Source organism: Helobdella robusta (assembly GCF_000326865.2).
Source record: "Helobdella robusta unplaced genomic scaffold HELROscaffold_12, whole genome shotgun sequence".
NCBI classification, from domain to species: domain Eukaryota; kingdom Metazoa; phylum Annelida; class Clitellata; order Rhynchobdellida; family Glossiphoniidae; genus Helobdella; species Helobdella robusta.
Window position 1 is genome coordinate 3466778 of NW_008703664.1, and position 19639 is coordinate 3486416.

Below are 19639 nucleotides of genomic sequence, written 5' to 3' on the forward strand. Positions count from 1 at the left end.
AATAAATTTTGTAAACATAAAAGAATGTGTTGAAATTTAACATTAAATTTAACGAAGACTTTTTAGTTAGTATACTGTAGGTTTAAAACGTCATTTTTTTAAACACCGCATCCATTGATATTTTAAAAAGTTGCCTCCCGTCAGCTTATATTGTATGTTTTTAATGAACTATGTATCACAGGATGTTTAATCATTTTTGTTGATTTCATACATTTTGTAGTTCATTGGACCAGTCTGGTTGAAGTTGTTGCAAGGTGGTAATCAGCAGATGATCCAACACTCCATCACAACCACCGCCAACAATAGAAACACTTTCAGCAAGAAGAGCAGCTGATAAGATTTTGTCGTCGGGAAATTACCTTCAAGAGTATTCTAACTAACGACAAGCATATATTTTCTTAACGAGATGCTTCTATTTATTTCTATCTCAGTATGTTACAATACGTCATATGGTTTCATGTTTTATTGCCAAATTGTGAATAGAGTATATTGATGTTAAATTATTGAGATTCGTTCTAGTGGAACGCTGCTCACTCTTTTTTTTTATTTAATTTATTCGAACTGCAATAATCTTTTGTCGCAAGATTTATGAGCATGTATTTTTCAAATTACCGGATTGAACTTTTATTGAATTATTCACTTTTCGTTACCTACGACTTTCCCAACACGCAAATGGACACCAACAACTCCCTCTTATTGCGCTATTGTCACATTATTGATATTTCATTGTTATATATATATATGTGAATCAACTAAAATGAATCTGGACAGTATTTGATTCAAACTGACCACCAGCACGTGCACCGATTTTCTTAAGTGGGCATTCGTTGTCTTAAGGTTTTTCAAAGTGAGCCAGTCGTGTTCATGTTAGAGCCAGTTTTTTTTACATTGAATACATGAAGATTTGTTAGCAATGATGTGCCTTTATCTAATTTCAGAAGTGGTTCTGGTGCTTATTTTGATATCAAACGTCGCGAATACTTATAATACAGGCCTTCCCCATGTCACACAATGCTGAAAAAATTGGAAGATGTGACGTGGCAATGGATGTAGATGTCCAAAGAAGGCAAATGAAGTTGACATGTGCGAAACTAAATGGTAGAAATAGGTAATAACACGCGACCACATAATATTCCACCTGTTCATAAAAGCTTGCGTGCACTTTCCATTTAACGGACGGATAGTTCAATCATATGATGTTTTTTAATGAATGATATATGTCCGTTTGTTTTTTGTTTATATTCATGAGGTTTGTTGTGTTCAATTTTTTTGGAATAATTTTATTTTAAAAATGATTTTTATAAACGGATATTTCACGTGCATTCTTATTAAAAATGCATGCTCTTTATTGCAAACACAACGGCATGTTCAGACGTGATGTTGTACAAATAATTATATTCTTCGTAGGCATATAAAAATTGACAACTCCAAATTGAATCAAATCCAATTGCATTTTATAAAACATATCTTAAACAATGCAAAACTGAAAAGTCTTAAAAATTATATTTGTAAATTAAAAACGTAAAAAATGATTATAAGTAAACAATTTATTGGCATTATAAATTATGAAATCAATAACCATGCGACTATTTATCTATCACTAACAACTGTACACGCTAATTTATCTGCCTGGTGGCGGGTCAACAACAAACTCACCAACTCAAAGCATGTGAGTGCGAATGGTGCAAATAAAGTTGTACCAGTTGTTTGAAATTTAGACAGTCAGTAAGAAATTATAAGTGATACTTCACATTATTTTGCTGTGAAAAATTGGTGACGAAATTAACAGAATCATACAAAAAACAGTTCAAGCAAGCAGTGACAAGAGGGAATTGGCATAAGCCATAGGTCTGACGTTCGGGTGAGGCTGTTGATAAAAATTTAAAAATAATTTTTAATAATTTTATTTTCCCTAAAAGAACAACTACAGGCCAACAAAAATTTTTTGTGCCAAACATTTTGAAGCTAACTTCAGCCATATGAAGTCGTTTTTTCTATCAGCTATTATTTTATTTGCCAAGTTTGATAAAGAACTTTCCCAAACCCTGGTTTGGAATGTCACTAAGAATTAACTTTTTAAGCATTTAGAAATTATATATGTTTCATTGACAAACATTTTGTTGATATCTGTATATAAAAATATTTTTTAAACTTATAAAAAAAAATAAAATTTATTACTACTTTACTAAAAACAAATCATTAAAAAAGATAATTAGAAAAAATTTGAGCTCAAGGAAAAAAGCTGAAGATTTTGAATAGCAAAATTTGCAATGTAAAATCGTAAAAAATTAAAAATTTTATTAAAATAATTTGTTCTATATATTACCTTATTATTTTACATTTATTTCCCCTTATTTAACTTTATTTTATTATTTACATATTTTCTCGCGTGTTGTAACATTTTCTTCGTTTGACAGAGAATGAATTTTGAAGAATGAAAACAGATTTTAAATCCAGAGCATTAAATTGATAAAAAGATCAGCTCAAAATATCCTGGCACTAAAATAACCGTTAACCTGTAATTTAGAGAATTTTTGCAGAGATCAGATTGAACACAAACTAACTAACAAGTTGTTGCTTGTGTGTGTTGGTTAATTAACTGATTTAAAGTTATTAAAATGAAAATACGAGGATTATTTCTCTTGAAATGCTAACCACAGCTTCGTAAGATGTAAACTTTGGAGTTAAGTCTCCACCTTTCAATGTTACAAACGCCCCTTTGTTGCCCATGGTATCACTGTATAATGAAATATATACTCTTGTTATTATTAAAACAACCAGTAAAATGAAACAAATAAGATTAACTTGTAAAAGAAATAAGAACTAGTGAAAAACAAGAATTGAAATATGCAAATATGGCATAGTTATCGGCACAACTGACCAATAATTAGGAGCAGAGAAAACAGTGATGCATTGACCATTGTGGGCCACTTCGTAGCCAGCTTGTTTCACTTCATGGCTTCTTATTATATACTTCAAGTTATTCTTCTCCAAGAACTTTTTGGTGACGTCGGGACCGAATTGTATTCCCACTCCTCGTTTGCTCGGCGATCGACCATTTTGAGGCTGCGGATCAGACCATAACAACTCACACATGAGACCTGCAGTCAGCCATTCAATCAAAAAAACATGCAATGGTAATTTTTAAATTCTTTGACCAACATCTGCATCACAAAAAATCCCTAATATGTTATAATTGTATACCTAAACACATGTGTAGTACAAATAAAAAGACGTACTAGGCACTGCTCATAATACAATTAATTCACCAATCATTGGTGATGACACTTAAGCAGACATCATTATATTGAACTTCATTGCTCAATTGTGTGATGCCTCCTACGATCACATGTGAACTTTGGGAGCGCAATGAGCTAAATAAGGCACGTGGGTAGTTTGACTTGATGTAAAAGTTTCTATAAGATGTTTCTTGAAAAGTTGAATAGTGAAATATGAGCATTAACCATTAATAGGACTACGTTGATGTGCAAAATAATGAACAAGATAGAGGTAGATAATACAAAATGCAAACGTTCGATGAGTAGAAATGAAGTGGGTGATGTTTCGATGAACTGAAACCTTAAAGCAGTGAGATTCAGCAAAAATCAGCCCGTTATGAATATGCAGAAGGAAAGTTAAGTTAATAAGCCACAGTGAAAAGAACTGCAACGGTACACAGTAGTGATGTGCCAAAAAATTCTGTCAGTAAGTTTTCAACAACGGCATGTGGAAGAAATACAATGTTTGTCAAACCTTCTATCTAATTATAATTATAACGCGGAATTAAAAGCGGGACTGAAGTGCTTCATTTCGAGACTCTGTGGACTGTTTATCATGTCTCGAAGTTTACAAAAATATTATCGTTAGAGAATTTGTGCTGTTTTAGAGATTTTTGCAGCATTTGGTTTAAGATAGTGTTGCATAGCTAATACCAAATAGTTCACAGTAAAGCTGCATAGATTCAAAAAGTTTTGCAAACCCTTGCAATCTTCAATGATGAGTATGCATAACAAATTTATAAAATTACAAAATGGAGTTTTAAATAAATTTTTTAACGTTCAAGAAGTGTTTCAAGAAGCACATATAAGAAAAATACAAGTTATAAAAGAAATATGGAAGACTTTATATCAAGACAAGGTAGATAAACAAGATTAAGAGGCAGATAATATATGTTAAAAGTAATAGAAAATGAACGAAATGATGACCAGTTTAAACTTGAAAGCCTGTGCAACTTATGTTCAGAGCATAATAAAGCTGCAAAAAAATAATTTATAAAAATTCTATAAACAGCAGTGGGCCAGAGAGAAAATACCCAGAAGAAAACAAGAACGTCAGAAGGTTGGTATAAACAAAATAAGGAATGAACAATGCAGTAACAAAAATAAATAAGGAGAGCATTTAAAAATTTGCTCTTGCTGAAAAACATGACTAGATTTTGGGATGAAACTGGAGAAGGTTTGATAGATTTCAACTAGTATTGACATTTGAATAAACATCATTCTATTGTCGCATTGCCAAATTTGTATATACCTCTTATAACCAATCATAAGTTGGCTTCAAGAGCGCAAACTTCATTGCCTTTCTATCTTCAAATAATTCTTTAAATTATTTCAACTTAATGTGTTAAATTTTTAAATCATTGGTAAAAAATCATCTTCCCTTTTCAAAATGATAAGATCTAAATTTTGGAATATCACAATGAAAGAAAAAATAGTCAGCATATGGGTTTTCATCAAAAGATTGCGATCCAGCATAACACTGAAATACGTTGCTGGGTGTTTGAGATCATCTACCTGGCCAAGTTTATAAGTTATTCCCAACTACTGTGCTGAGTTTTCTAATGTAAAGTTTCAATATATGCTGCCAGAAATGAATTGTAAAAAAGATTTTTTTAGGCGCAACACTGCATTTACCAAATCTTAAAAAACGGTAATGTTGAGCTGAAAATAAAAATAAAGTTTTTTCAAAAAAGAAACGTAGATGCATCGTAATAATGTTAAAATGGATGATATGATGAAATATCGGATGTTAACATCAAGGCGAACCAGCAACAGAAGATGATAATTTGCATATAAATAACACATCATATCGACACATAAATAAAGTAACCCACGATGTTGACATATAAGTGACGTAATGTATGACGTAAGCACGTAAGTGAATTAACATGGAGTGTTAGCCTTGAAGTAATAAAGTATCATGGGATGTTAAAATAAAAAATGCAACAAACCTGATTCGGGTGGTTGTCTGTTTCTCTCAATCTTTCTCAAGTCGTCGAGTGTCACGTTATCATCAGAGAACAATCCTCCATGCATCACCTTCAGGGTTTTAAGGCATTTCAAATTAAAATGCAGTCAACTTTATAGTGGTTGGTTATAATAATCTTTTTCATCAAAACAAGATCATAAAAAGTTTGAGGACATTATTGTTTCAAGATAGATATATATAAAGAAGAAACTGAAATACAAAAGCAAGAAACGGTCAGTCATATTGCAATCTAATGAGGAAATTAAATGAAGTTTATAAGAACACGCCAACCAAAATGCTGTTATTGATGCAGTGGGATAATGGCAGCAGGTTGTAGACTTCTGTAAAAAGTGTGGCCATCTGGCCTGTATACCTGAAAACATAGAGCATATTTATTTTATAATGCATTCATTCATAACTTTTTGTATGTTTTGACCAGTGAAAATACAAGCATTTTCAGTTCGTTCTTAAGCAAATAAACTTTTTTAATTTGAACAGTTTATTATTTCAAAGAAAAGCAAAATTACCGCTATATTTTACGAAACTTTTAATGTTAAAATCTAATTCAAGTTTTTGTTCATGATTTAGCAAACAAATTATGTAACTAATAAGCAGCAATTAATGAAAAATGGATGAACGCAATAGAACTAATAATTTTGAAATATGTATAAAAGTGAAAAATTAAGTTACTTTGATTTCACTTCCCCATCAAAACCATACATTTGATTCATTGTCTCACTCTCATGATTTCCTGGTTTTGAACGTAGGAAAAGAGTTTGAAGATGCAACATATATGAAATGCAATACTTATCTAATTTAAAATATGATACGAACTTTATGAATCTGCGTCGACATAATGCCACAACACGATGTGACTAACATGAGTAGGAGGAAAGAAGGAAAAAAAAATTTGATTGATGGCAAAAGGGATTTGAATGTAGAAATTATTATAGTATGCATGTTTAGCATGCAAAACTTGCAAAAGAATTGCCTTTGTGAAGAGAATACTCAGAAAGATGTAAATCCATTTTAAACAACCATAAAGTCAGTGTTTATTACAATTTTATTATATAAAAATTTAAAATATTTACAAGTCTCATTTTTCACTGCTCTCAATCCATTTGGATTCGGACACTGCTGAGTAAGCAAGCAATAAAATCACAAACACCATAATACAGTTTCTTTGGTATATTTGGGCTGGCATCACGCTTAGTGACTTTACTAAATTCACCAACTTTGGCTAAGTTCATGGCGCTGTCTTTCAGGATTTCTCATAAAAAAATCTGGCTGTGAGGTTTGGTGAATAGGAAGGATACCCAACAAAATCCCTTTATCCAATATACATTAACATTGTCAAACATAAAACTCTCCATCTTCATAGCCTACTCTGGTGCCTGGTATACATGACTGTAGCAGAACGTTCAAGCAAGTGGGATCTATCATAACTTTAGTAAAAAATGGTCCAATTAATCCTTTTGACACTCAACCACGCCAAACAGTCAAGAGTATCATGTTGATTATGGCCTCGAATTATACTTGTAAGTATTTTTACATTTCTTTAAATATAATGCTTGCAATTATTTAAAATGTGTATACTAGTTAGTGAATAGCACAGTTTAAACTTCAAAACAACAGTCTTTTATTTCAAGTTTGCACAAGAATGCTTAACTTGGCAGAAGAAATAATTTGCAGAAGATCTGAATGAGATCCTATTCTTTCAATCGGAAAACAATGTCATAGTCGAATTTTGAAAAAAAATTACTTTTTGAAAAACATTAACTATCTAATAATATAATAAACAAACAATTATTAAAAGTACATATATATCTATGTATAACTCTAATTGGAATGATGTTTGGCCAACCAACCTCTAGACATAAAGAAATGGTTAGGATACAACAACTTGAATGTTAACAAGGTGAAAATACACTCAACGGAGAATGATCCTCGATCAACAAAATCCCCATTGAACAACTGCGGCGAAGTTTCATTAATATAGTTAACTAAACAAGTCAGCCGTATGTTATCATTCATTTATTCTTCAAATACATTGTTCATCAACACGATTATCAACAACATCATCCACCTAAAACAGATTGTAGAGAGGTGTACTATTAAATGGACACCTCAAAAATTGTATGGCTTTCATTTAATTTTTCAAACTGCAAAAGGGGAAACTATGAACAACTGGTTATTAAAGTGCTAGTTATTAAGCTTCATGAATTTTTTATTAGCCTAATATTTCTGGTAGATTAATAAAACAGAACCATATTATAGATGGTACTGCATTATTCATTCCACTAAGGACATATTAGTTAGATAAAAAGAGCTTATATCCTCTCACCACACCCAACAAAAAACATAAAAAATATCAGCTACATATGAAGAGTATATTAGAGGAAAATTGAAAATAAATCAACCAAAACAGAGCTTACATATGGATTGTCAGCCGATGGAATGCCATTGAGTTCAAATATATTCATCAAGTCATAGAACTGTCCATGAACATCGCCGCACACAGTAAACTTCTTGCCCTATGCAGAAATGTTTTCAAACTTATTTTTTATAATTTTGTATATTGCTTTTCTTAAGTTTTAGGATAAAATTTGCATGTTAAGTACATACATAGCAACTCATTATATTATGTTAATGATGTTCGCTGTCATTACAATCTTTTTAATGCAACTCGAGCTGTTTTAAACTTCTTCCCTAATAGACAAAAACATTTTTAAACTCTCATTCACTGTTTTTATAAATAAAACTTTAAAGTCTCAATAAATCTAAAATTGAAAAAAGTATAAAAAATGATTTTATGGAAAACTTACATCATCAACTTTTATATCAACCATAGAACACTGCTCAGAGAAATATTTTCTTGCGTCTAGCAAAATCTGAAAAAATAAAAGTTTCATAATACGTTGATAACATTTTGGTCTTAATGTATGAAAATCAATACTGTGTAAGCATATTTCCTATGAAGCTTTTTTTGATCTTTGTACGCTTTCATTAAATCCAATGCAAATTTCAGACTGACTTTCTCCTCATTTTCTAGTCTTGGACCATCGTAATCTGACTCAACAGCTGCATTATTTAATTTTTCAAAAAATATATTATAGCTTGAGAAATATATTATAGCTAGAGAAATGACTGATAAGAAATACAATTAAAACTAGCTGTAGGGATGAAAAACTGAAAAAATTACATATGGTAGAAAGATTGATTTGATCGACAACAGATTTCTTTTTTTCCTCAACAGATATTGCCTTCTCAAAAGCTATTCTTGTAACAATTTTGTTGCATTCATTGTATTTTTTCTGAGCATCTTTATCAGTTGGATGACTCTTTGTCACTGCTTCAAAATCTTTAAGAGCTAATTTAAATTTACCAAGTGCCATGTTAGCAGTGGCTCTTCTGTAGTATGCCTTTTAAATAAACAAATAATCAAATTAATAAAAGTAGAAAGCATAATTTAAAAAAAAAATTAATTTACTTTAACATATTTAGGATCAAGTTTTATAGCTTTGTCTGCATCAGCCAATGCATAACCATAAAACTCTGTTTTTATATATGCAAAACTCCTGTTTCCATAATAGGAAGCAACAAAAGGGTTTAGTTCAATAGCCTTTGTATACAAGTCGATAGATTTGTCATAATCTTTTTCTGAAAATTAGAAAAGTTAAATATGCAGTTTTTGTTTTAAATTAAATTACTTTAATAAAATTAAATATATAATCTTCCAAGTCAATATAACAACACTTCAGCATACAATATTGCTTAAAAACAAAAGTTAAAACATTGATGCATGTCTGAAGAAGTCTAATTAAGTAAAGAAGCAGTTGATTGTTTGGTTTGATTCATTATAAAAATGCAAAAAGTTAAAATTAAACCATTTTCTTTTAATATAAATGAATTCAAAAGTTTTCTCACTGTTTTTTTTTAAATGAATTATTTTGCAGGGTATGCTGTGAATAATTTTGTAGTGGCAAATTTAATTCTGAATGTGCCTTGTGCTGTGCTAAATTGAATTATAAAACAAAATAAGAATGACACTATTAATATTAGCAATAACTACAATAATGTAATGAACTGTGCTCGGCTGCTAACAGGAGAAAAAAGAGAAAAGGATCATTCATAATTTCAAACCATTTACCCCATATAAGGCATAAACACAAACAAACCCACAAAAGAAGAAAGCAAAGAAGCACAAGGCATTCATAAAAATAGTTAATCCAATACTTTTAAAGTGATCATTCGCTTTTTCTTTGAGAGCATCTGCCGATTTTTGTACATCTTCTGGTACTTCATCAATTGACAAGTAACTGAACGCGGTCCCGTTTGCAAATAGCACGTCACATTTGTTGGGTTTGTCATTCAAAATATCCGCGTCTGCCATGTGTTATTGCAGTTAAATTTTTTGCAATTAAAACCTAGATGACACAATATATTTTTGTGTTCGAAACGCCGCTAAGTAACAAAGAAGTATGACAAAGGAAGAGAGCCGCACGACGAACCACACGAAGAGAAAAACAGTGAAAGGTATGAAATGACAGCAGAACGTTAGGAACGATGACAGCGCTTATTACGTGCTATAATGTGTTGCTTTGCATGTGGAAAGAAAATATACTTGGAATAGAAATTAGAATACTTAATAAAATAATTTTTTTAAAGTTGATTGCATTGATTTACATGATATACATATATAAATTACATAGTAGATTACATACATATATATATATAGAGAGAGAGAGAAAGAGAGAAATATATATTACACATTAGACAAATTACGTTATCAACAAAATCTATAAAATTTATACCTGGTCAAAAATTTGAGCGAAATTTAACATTTTGGGAGTTGGCTTCAGTCATTTTTAAGCCGAATAAAAAAACGTTGTACTTTTCGTTTAAATTAAGTTTTGTATTCCCGAACAATGATTGTTGAGTATTATTTTAGTAAATTAAAATTAACTATTCAAACATATCATCCTTGTTTTTTGATTTTCTGTGCATGCAAGTGTCATAAAAGCGGCACAACACCGAAAAAATTATTTTGGCCATCTGAATTTATACAAGTGATTGAATATAATCTTGCTAAAAAATTGTTCGATAGGCATGAATCGCTCCGTTTTTTACCAACTTGTTTTTCATTCTTTCTTTTCTTTGGAACTCTCTACCTATTTCTCTGACTACTTCTCCATCACTTGCGAAGTTCAGAGCGGATCTCAAGACCCATCTGTTTTCAAAATTCATTGAGGAGCGCTGTTGAACATCGCGGAAATAGCGCTTTGTAAGCTAATTGATAGATTGATTGATTGATTCTGAAATTTTTTTTTTCAAAATTGCTAGTATTTCTGTATTCTGCCTTCCGCCTCGGCTATATCAATTATTCAAACATATCATCCTTGTTTTTTGATTTTGTGTGCATGCAAGTGTCATAAGAGCGGTGCATCACGTGTCTTGGAAAACAGTTCAATCAACTAACCAAAAAAATTATTTAATCGTTTAAATCGGAAATTGAAAAATGTTAGAGTCATTAATTAAATTAACTAAAAAAAACTTTAAAAATAAATAAAAAGATAACACGCGCAATTTTTTAAAAGAAAATAGATTTTTAGTTCACCAATTGGTGTCTTTTTACACACTGTACATCGCATGTTAGTAGTGAGATTTAGTTTTGTGCTCCTCTTGTCATTAGCTTTTATGTAGCAGTTTAACGAATACAAATAAAAAAATTCAAATAATGTTAACATTAGTATTTTTATAAGTTATAAAAATACGATTACCGATAAATAAATATATAGATGAATGAAATAATGAATAAAATAAAACAAGCAAAAATAAATAAATATATATAAAAATTTATATTATATATGCATACAATGTATACATACATACAAACAAATATACATATACAATATATATATATACATATAACAAAACACGGATAAAATTGAAGATGTTTAAGTTTTTTTAAATTAATAGCATGTGGTAAGATATCTAAAAAAAATAAAATGAACCACGTAAGCAGACGGAATACAACGTTACAACTAAAATATAATATCAGCCAAGCAAATTGATCCGTTACGAATAATAATTTTTGAATACCACATTAATATAATTTATTTATTGCTTTATAAATAATTTAGACTGAAGAAAAAAATCGATATACAATATGTTGGTATTTAGTTGAAATTAATTTAATTGGTCATTAAGAATCTTTAAAAATGTTCACCCAGCCAGATAACTTGATAGATGCTTTCCAATCATTTTATTGTGTTATTACGTCGCAAGTAAACCATTGATAGCTGACTGAGATTCACTCGTTGTTGGATTCCTGTAGTGCGACAATAAGCCTATCAACGAGCACGGACAACACCTTATCGAGGGGGTCCATGCAACCGCGCTGCAACCATTTTGGAATGGTTAGTCTGGCATGTTGAAATCCTAACTTATGCAATATGTAATCTACCCCTACAGGGTCGATCTCTTTGCCACCCCACGACAACAACCTATGATGAATTCAAAAAGTTTAAAGTTTACCAGTTTAACATCTTAACGATAAATGTACTAATACGAATAATTCATAATGTCTATGAAGCGATCAAAATATTATAATCTATAGTCACTATTATGAAAATTTGATAAAACACAAGATAAAATTGATTTCAACAGAACCTAAAACCTGTTCTAAAGAGCATAAACGAAGCAGTATAAACGAAGAAATTAAATAACGAAGAAGTTAACGAATAGCTACTAACTTTAAGCCTCATATTATAAATATGAAAATAACCGAAATTTTCAATGAATAATAATTCCTTACCTGACAAATGTTTTCATAACTTAAGTAGATTGCTTTTTTTAATTTACACAAAATCGTTTCACCTGACAGTTGGTTCCAAGTGCCAAGTCTTGCAGTCGAATACTCTGGAATCGAGTTTTAATATTTTTGTTGGATTATCCATACTCGGTTTCTCTGATTCGGTTGATCGCTGAAGTTTCCCATCCGACATTGAGGCAAAAGTAGCTGAAAATTAACGATCAGGGCTAAAAATTTGTCGATAAAAAAATGATCTCATAAAATTTGAAAAGCAAAGCTTAAAATGCATGTTTTGCATTCCTTGTAAGGGATTCGGTACGAACGACAATTTCTAGCCAGTTTTATCTGATAAAAATAGAAAAAAAGGAGAAAGAGAGAGAAGAGAGAAAATCATGAAAAGATACATGAACGGTGGATTACTTCCAAAATTGAATGCTACAACTATAGACAATTATTTCAAATTTAGAGTCAGTAAGGAATGATCTGGTTTTTAACTGTATTGAACAAACTAACTAAATAAATTTCCATAAAAGTCTGCTTTTGCACCACTAGCTAAATTTGTAAAATATTTAAGCTACCAAATATTTAATTCCCATAAAAAATTAATTTAACTATTTTTGATAGTAATGACTCCCAACAATTAAAAAAATAATAATAGTTTGAAGTCAGCTAACTTTGGCCTTTCTCTTTAATGTAGTTGGTGATGAGATCATGAAGGAAGAGGACAGCTTCCGCATCCATTGCAACGAATATGTGGTCATCGAATTCTGTAACAAAGCTGCATTCCACTACTGGTTTCGCATCTAACAAACAAGAATTTACAGACTCTTCAAAGTTACTATATAACAAATCGTCCTGCCAATTCACAATATCAATGAATGCAGTTAACAAATCAAAAACGCTGAACGTCCACCAACCCTCATCTGACGGCTGTTGATATTGTTGGTAGTGAACTGTTTTTAAATTCATTTGAAATGAAGGCAGCATGAATATGATTTCTGTGTCATGTTTGTACTCAGCCATGCGTCCTCTAAGACCAGGAGTAAATTTTCGACTTTCCTCTAATGCAGCATCCGAGGAGCCAGTTAGGTTTGTCGGAAATTTATCAAGATCTGCATTGTTAATTAAACTTTTTTTGTCAAGAATTAAAAATTCATCAAGCTGTGTTTCATGAAAATATTGAATTAAATAGCGGTAAAAGTTTCAAATGAACGAATTCGCTCAAATAATCATCTTTTAAATTATTAAAGCCTTCAACATCTAATTTTTTTCACAGTGAGCTTGATAGCATAACGTTTGTTTAAATTACAGTGAAAAAAATCAATAAAGCAAATAAATATTTTGTCATGAGTATCATAAGCAATTTATTCAATGAAGGTTTCATTTCATGTCTCAACAAACTTTTAGTGGCGATATCGTTAGTGGCAAATGCGTAATGGAACCACTCCTGGACGCTAGTGAATGGAGGGGGCATGTAATGACCACGCGACAACTTGTAAACCTGCGTGTATATCATTAATTCTTAATTTCATCGTATCATTTCTTTAAATTTCCTATTATCTGTTTCACATAGTTGCATTAAAAAAATAACGCAAAATTAAATTTAATTAAATTAATTGCAGAACAGTTCGTTCCAATGGTAGTAAACATTGTAGCGGTGTTTACCTTATAAATAAATAAATAAAATCATGTCAAAATAAAAAAATGTATCCTTCCAAAACCAACCGTAGCCATTCGCCTCTTTACAGACATGTCAGTAACATTATGACGAAGCTGAAATGTTAAATTCTGGACAACATGCGTCAGCTTCCCTTCTTCTAAACATTTTGCGGTTTAAAAACTTTTATAATTAAATAAGCTGTATATCTCTGTTTTACCATCTGTTACTTCACTTCGAAATCGAGGATTTAAAAACATTAACAATTTTTAAACTTATGTAAAAAAATTTCTATTAAAAACGACACAGCATTTTTAGGTCAAGGAAGAAAAAATTTTCAATTTAATTTTACTTATTCAATTTAAGAAAAAATATAAATGAAACTAGCAAACCTTCAGGCTTCTCGATGTTGGATGCATCTGTGGCAAACATGATGAAAGGCTCGTCCATTGTGAAGAGAGCCCATGATTTTGTTCTTTAAATAGATGTAAGTTTTTGTTTCATTTGTTATTAAAACAATTTTATACTTGACGTGTTTAAGATAAATAAAAACACCGAAATGAACGTTATTTGAACAGATTTATCATCTTTTTTGTGATCGACTGACTGTTTATTCAGCCACGAAAAAGTAAATGGGAACTAGACATGTTTGGAATGCAATAAAGTGGTCTCTTCCAAAAATAATTTGAAATGCATCGTTGGTAATGTGCACGTCATGCAAAATATTTTAAATAAAGCTTCTGAAAAACTGATTGGTGATATTTTGAAGAATTCCAATTTTTTGGTGCTGCGATAATTGTTTACATGTGTTGGAAAATGTAAAAAAGTATAAGAAAGATAAAGAGAAACATCAAGTTCTTATCTTCTGTCGCGGCCACGGCTCCACTCCAGAGCCTGTTGTTACTCTCTACTGGTTCATATGTGGATTTTTTAAGAAGCGAGATATATACGAAAGTTGGTACTCAATATTTTTGACGCTATTAGTGTAGAAGTCGTGTCACAAAAAATGGTATGAAACTTTTTTAAACAAAGCAGTTGATATTGTGAACCAACTAAATGTTTTCTCTATAGACTATTAATTGTTAAAAAGGAAGTTGAATTCGGCATGGTTGAACGCTGTGCCCAACACTATTTGCTGCACAAAATTAGAAAAAGCAAGCTGTCAAAAGTTGAGCGATCCGTTTTTGTTTTGTATTGCACCATATATGTGTTTTTAACCAATGAGAAGCAAGAGGTAAAAAAAAATAAAAAAATGAAGTTACGGAGGTTATTGAAATTTTTTTACCTTAAATTTGTAATACAACGTTACCGTTCAAATTCGACAACAAATTGTTTTCCCCGGACAGGGCATTGTCAGGTGGTCTTTCGTCGCCGCGGACGTTTGCTATCATCTCTTCGACAACCAGCGATAAGCCAAATAGCTACAAAACGAAAAAAACACCCGTCGAAACCATCGACGAAAGAATCAACAAAACGAAAGTTTGATCCCCAAAGAAACGAAATCAATGATTCCCAAATTAACGTCTTACAAAAAATGATTACATCATTATCAACTTGGCGCCTTAATATTAACTCAAATAACAATGAAAAACAAGGAAATGACAACAAGAAAGAAGATGAAGAATACGACACCAACTAAGTAACTCACCTTGCCAAGCAACTAACTTTGCTTTGTCTAAAGAATCTATATAAACTAAAGCTGCCCGAAAAATGATCTCTGAAAAATCGAAATAAGTCCTATCTGCATGATGAATATGGATAAAAACAGTTTATTAAATTTTCATGATGAACTTGGAATAATAATTCTATTTTCAATAAATTGGACAATTTTCAGAACATTCTAGTATTGAAAAGACAAACGAGAAACTTAAAATGATTAATGCCAACTATATATATATATATATATATATATATATATATATTTATCACTTTATCACAATATAGGTTTATCACAATCAATCACTTCTCTTCGCTGTCCTGGTTTAGGTCGTACCTCCTTAACAGATCTCAGTATGTCAGAGTTAATGACGTCAACTCCAGCAAGATTTTAGTGCCCAAAGGTGTCCCACAAGGGTCAATTCTCGGGCCTATGTTGTTTATATTATTCATTAACGACCTGACTTATGTTAATTCAATATTTAAACTCATCCTATATGCTGATGATGCTAGTTTCTTTTATGCATCAAAGTCCTTAACTCAAGATACTAATCTCATAAACACTAATTTAAAACTTATTACCAACTGGTTTTCTCAAAATAGTTTAAAGGTAAACTATCAAAAATGTTTTTACATGTGCTCCTCACAAATACATTTGGACCCCTGAATTTACACCTTAATAATTATTTGATTGAAAGGAAAACAAGTGCCAAAATATTGGGTCTCGTTGTTTTTGATAATTTGTCGTGGGCTGAACATATTGATTCGCTGGCGTCTCGAATTAGCAAAACACTGGGATTGTATTACAAAATTAGGCATAAGCTTAATATTCCTACTTTTTTACAATTGTACCACGCTTTTATTTTCCATCATCTTTCGTACTGTAATATTATTTGGGGTCACTCTCCAAAAACTCATATTTTAAAATTATTTAAGTTGCAAAAAAGATTTATCAAACTTATATTTTATCTTAAACAAACTGACCATGTTGATGATTATTTTTTCTCTTTAAACGTGCTAACCATATTTCAATTATTTATTTTTAATGCATCCCTTTTCATGTATAAATTTATGAATAAACGATTACCTTCTAACTTTTCTAATTTTTTAATACATAAACTTTCGGATTGTTTCTAAATGATAGCATTTTTATTATGGCGCCTAAAATTTGGTTTAAACTTCTGCCACAATCTATCACTTCTCTCTCCAAACGGGGTTGTTTCAAACATCATTGTAAAACTTTTCTTTTATCCTGTATACATGATATCACTATTTAGGTATGCTATGTTATTATACATATATGTGGGTTATATATATGTCGTTATAGGAATAGGAATGTATAAATGTGTGTGTATGTGCGCATATGTGTGCATGTGTATAAATGTGTTTATATGTAAACATGTATAAGCTCGTGTTTGTATGTGGACACGATCATCATAATATCATTGAATTGTATTCTTTTTTTACTTTGTCAATAACTAATTTTTATTGGTTTATTCGCTGAACTACGTGTCAATGTTTTTATGCTGTATCAATTCATTATATTGTCAATATTTTTTGTAGCCTGTACGTAAGTTTAATTTTAAAGTTTTCTGTTTAACGGTGGTCTATCATAAGATCTTTTCTTTTTTGATCTCCGTATCATTTTCATTTCTTACAATTGTTCGATTTGAATTGATGAATAAATAAAATATTGAAATATTGAAAATACATATATATATATATATATATATATATATATATATATATATATATATATATATATATGAATGTATATATATATTTTGAACGGTTTGGCCGCATTTGAATTTTCTCTTATTTTGGTGATTTGTTCGATGTTATATTGTTAATTTTGGTATTAATTTATAGTTACAATTAGGGGAAGTATTAATATATTTTTATTTTTAGGATTAATATTAAAATTAATTAAATATTTCGAAAATTAATTAAATGGTTTAAACTGTATTGGTAATATATACGTTTGTTATTTTCTGTTGTGATATGTTATCTGGAATTTTACAATGGCGAGTAAATGTAAAAAGTGCGTAAAAGTTACTAAAGACGGTGTGCAATGTGTGCAATGTTTTCAATGTGAAAATATTTTTCATGCAAAATGTGTTGGAGTAAATGATGAGGTTGTTGAGGTAACACGTACTTTGTTGAATTTCAAATGGTACTGTGATATTTGTTTGAAGACGGTATCCAACATTAGATTATCGACAAAGACAGTAAATGATAATAACAATGAAATCAAGTTGAAGGTGGATCAAATTAATGCTGCGAATATTTCGTTAAAACATGAACTGGACATAATCAAAAATATGATTAAAGATAATGATTCAAAATTAGAAAAGCTTGATGAACCAGGTTCCAAGTTAAGTGTTGAAATTGATCATTTTAAAAGTGAATTGCAAAAAACATGGGCAAGTGTTGTTGGCCAGGAGGTTAAAAAAGGTATGCAAAGCATTAATGTTGAAGTAAAAACAGTACAAAAAACATTAGATGATGCACAGGAAATAAAAGAGAGAGAAAAAAACATTATGATGTTTAATGTAACTGAAGGAGATAATGACAGAGATCGAGTCAAGGAAATAATCAAGAAACTGCCGAGTGATATCAAAGATTCTTAAATGAAAAGAATAATAAGACTGGGTAAAAGGGTTGAATCAACAAATAGGCCAATTTTGATAGTGATGGATAACATTTCAGCTAAAGAGTTGGTGATGAAGAGTTCATACAAACTCAAGCAAATGTCTGAAGAACTTAGTAAGGTATGGATTGCCAATGATCTGACTGCTGAACAGAGGAGTGAATTGAAAAGTTTGATTGCTAATGTAAAGTCAAGAGAAGCTGCATGTACGGGAGGTTTTTTATACAGGGTCAGAGGACCTGTGGGAAAGTGGCGGATCGTGAGTTTCAAAAAGTCATAAAAGGTAAAGGTAAAAGTCATATGAAAAACAATGGTTGTAAAATGCTTAACAATGTTAAAATAGGACTAGGGCTTTTGAATATTAGGTCAATTTTGTCGAAATATGATAAAGTGTATGAGGTAATTTGCGATGGTTTGGATATCTTAGTTTTGACTGAAACATAGCATGGGTCCAGTAATGAAATTGCTGTTAGATGGGCAATGCCACCAGGTTATAATTTTGTGGATTTTGTCAGACCTCATGATCCATTTCATGGTGGATTAATAATTTATTTTAAAAAATGTTTTAATTTTAAACTCATCAGATTACCTGTGTTAAAGACTTTTGAGGCATTAGCCATTAAATTAAAAATAAATGGAACTCATATTGTTTTATTGGCTGTTTATAGACCAGGATCGGCTTTAATTTCATCTCTATTCTTTCAGGAGCTTGTTGCTGTTTTAGAGATAATATCCTTGCTTAGTAACAATGTTGTCTTAGCTGGTGATTTTAATGTGCATGTAGAGAAACACATGGATCCTCACAGTGTGTCATTATGTGAGATTTTTGGTAATTTTAATCTTGTTAATAGAATAAATGAACCAACGCATGAATTAGAAGGTGTGTTTGACCTGATTATCACTTCTATGTCTTTTCCAGTTTTCGATATTCGAGTTCTGCCTCCGGGAGTTTTCTCTGATCATGGTTTGGTTCAGGCATGTTTATCAATTGATCAAGTTATAAGAATGAAAAAAAAAGGATGGTTCGATCTTGGAAAAACATGAATCACGATCGTTTTATTTCTTTGGTTCTTGATTCTCCTTTAAATAGATTATGCCAGGGTGGAAATACTGATGATTTATGGAATTTATTTGAAAGCGAAATGACGAAAATCACTGAAATAGTTGCACCTTATCGTATGGTTGAGGTTAGAGATGATCCGATGGCACCTTGGTTTGATTCTGAATGTAGACGGTCGAAGGCTTATTGTAGAAAAATGGAAAAACGATATAGAAAAACGTTGAAGGAAGAAGATAAAAAAAACTGGGTAATGGCCATGAAAGCAAAAAGTTTCATATAAACTCAAAAAAAAATCTATATTGGAAGGAGCTCGTTAAGGATAATCAAAATAATCCAAAAAAAATTTGGAGTATTATTAATAAATTGCTGTGTAAGGAAATTGGTAGTAGCAGTTTAAAAGATGCCACTAACCATACAGCTCAAAAATTTTTAACGTTTTTCAATAATAAAATAGATAAAGTTCGAGAATTGACGAAGACTGCAGATTATCCAAACTTCAATCAGTCAGAGTTCAAAGTTGAAAATGTGTTCTCTACTTTTCCAGTATGCACTGAA

At 30.8% G+C, this 19639-nt stretch overlaps 2 protein-coding genes across 2 annotated transcripts; one reads left to right on the plus strand and one right to left on the minus strand.

The window, feature by feature from the left end:
* Window positions 1-1807: 1807 nt before the first annotated feature.
* On the minus strand, window positions 1808-15109 carry HELRODRAFT_156394 (hypothetical protein; the record flags this gene model as incomplete). Its single annotated transcript, XM_009013712.1, has 12 exons — window positions 1808-1867; window positions 2656-2737; window positions 2882-3101; window positions 5231-5318; window positions 5539-5620; window positions 5938-5998; window positions 7116-7221; window positions 7683-7781; window positions 8204-8328; window positions 8450-8669; window positions 8738-8907; window positions 15028-15109. The coding sequence occupies 12 exons, from the start codon at window positions 15107-15109 to the stop codon at window positions 1808-1810; spliced, it is 1395 nt and encodes a 464-aa protein (XP_009011960.1).
* A 2286-nt stretch (window positions 15110-17395) lies between these two features.
* Window positions 17396-19068, plus strand: HELRODRAFT_168011 (hypothetical protein; the record flags this gene model as incomplete). Its single annotated transcript, XM_009013713.1, has 3 exons — window positions 17396-17828; window positions 18084-18297; window positions 18609-19068. The coding sequence occupies 3 exons, from the start codon at window positions 17396-17398 to the stop codon at window positions 19066-19068; spliced, it is 1107 nt and encodes a 368-aa protein (XP_009011961.1).
* Between the last annotated feature and the right edge of the window lie 571 nt (window positions 19069-19639).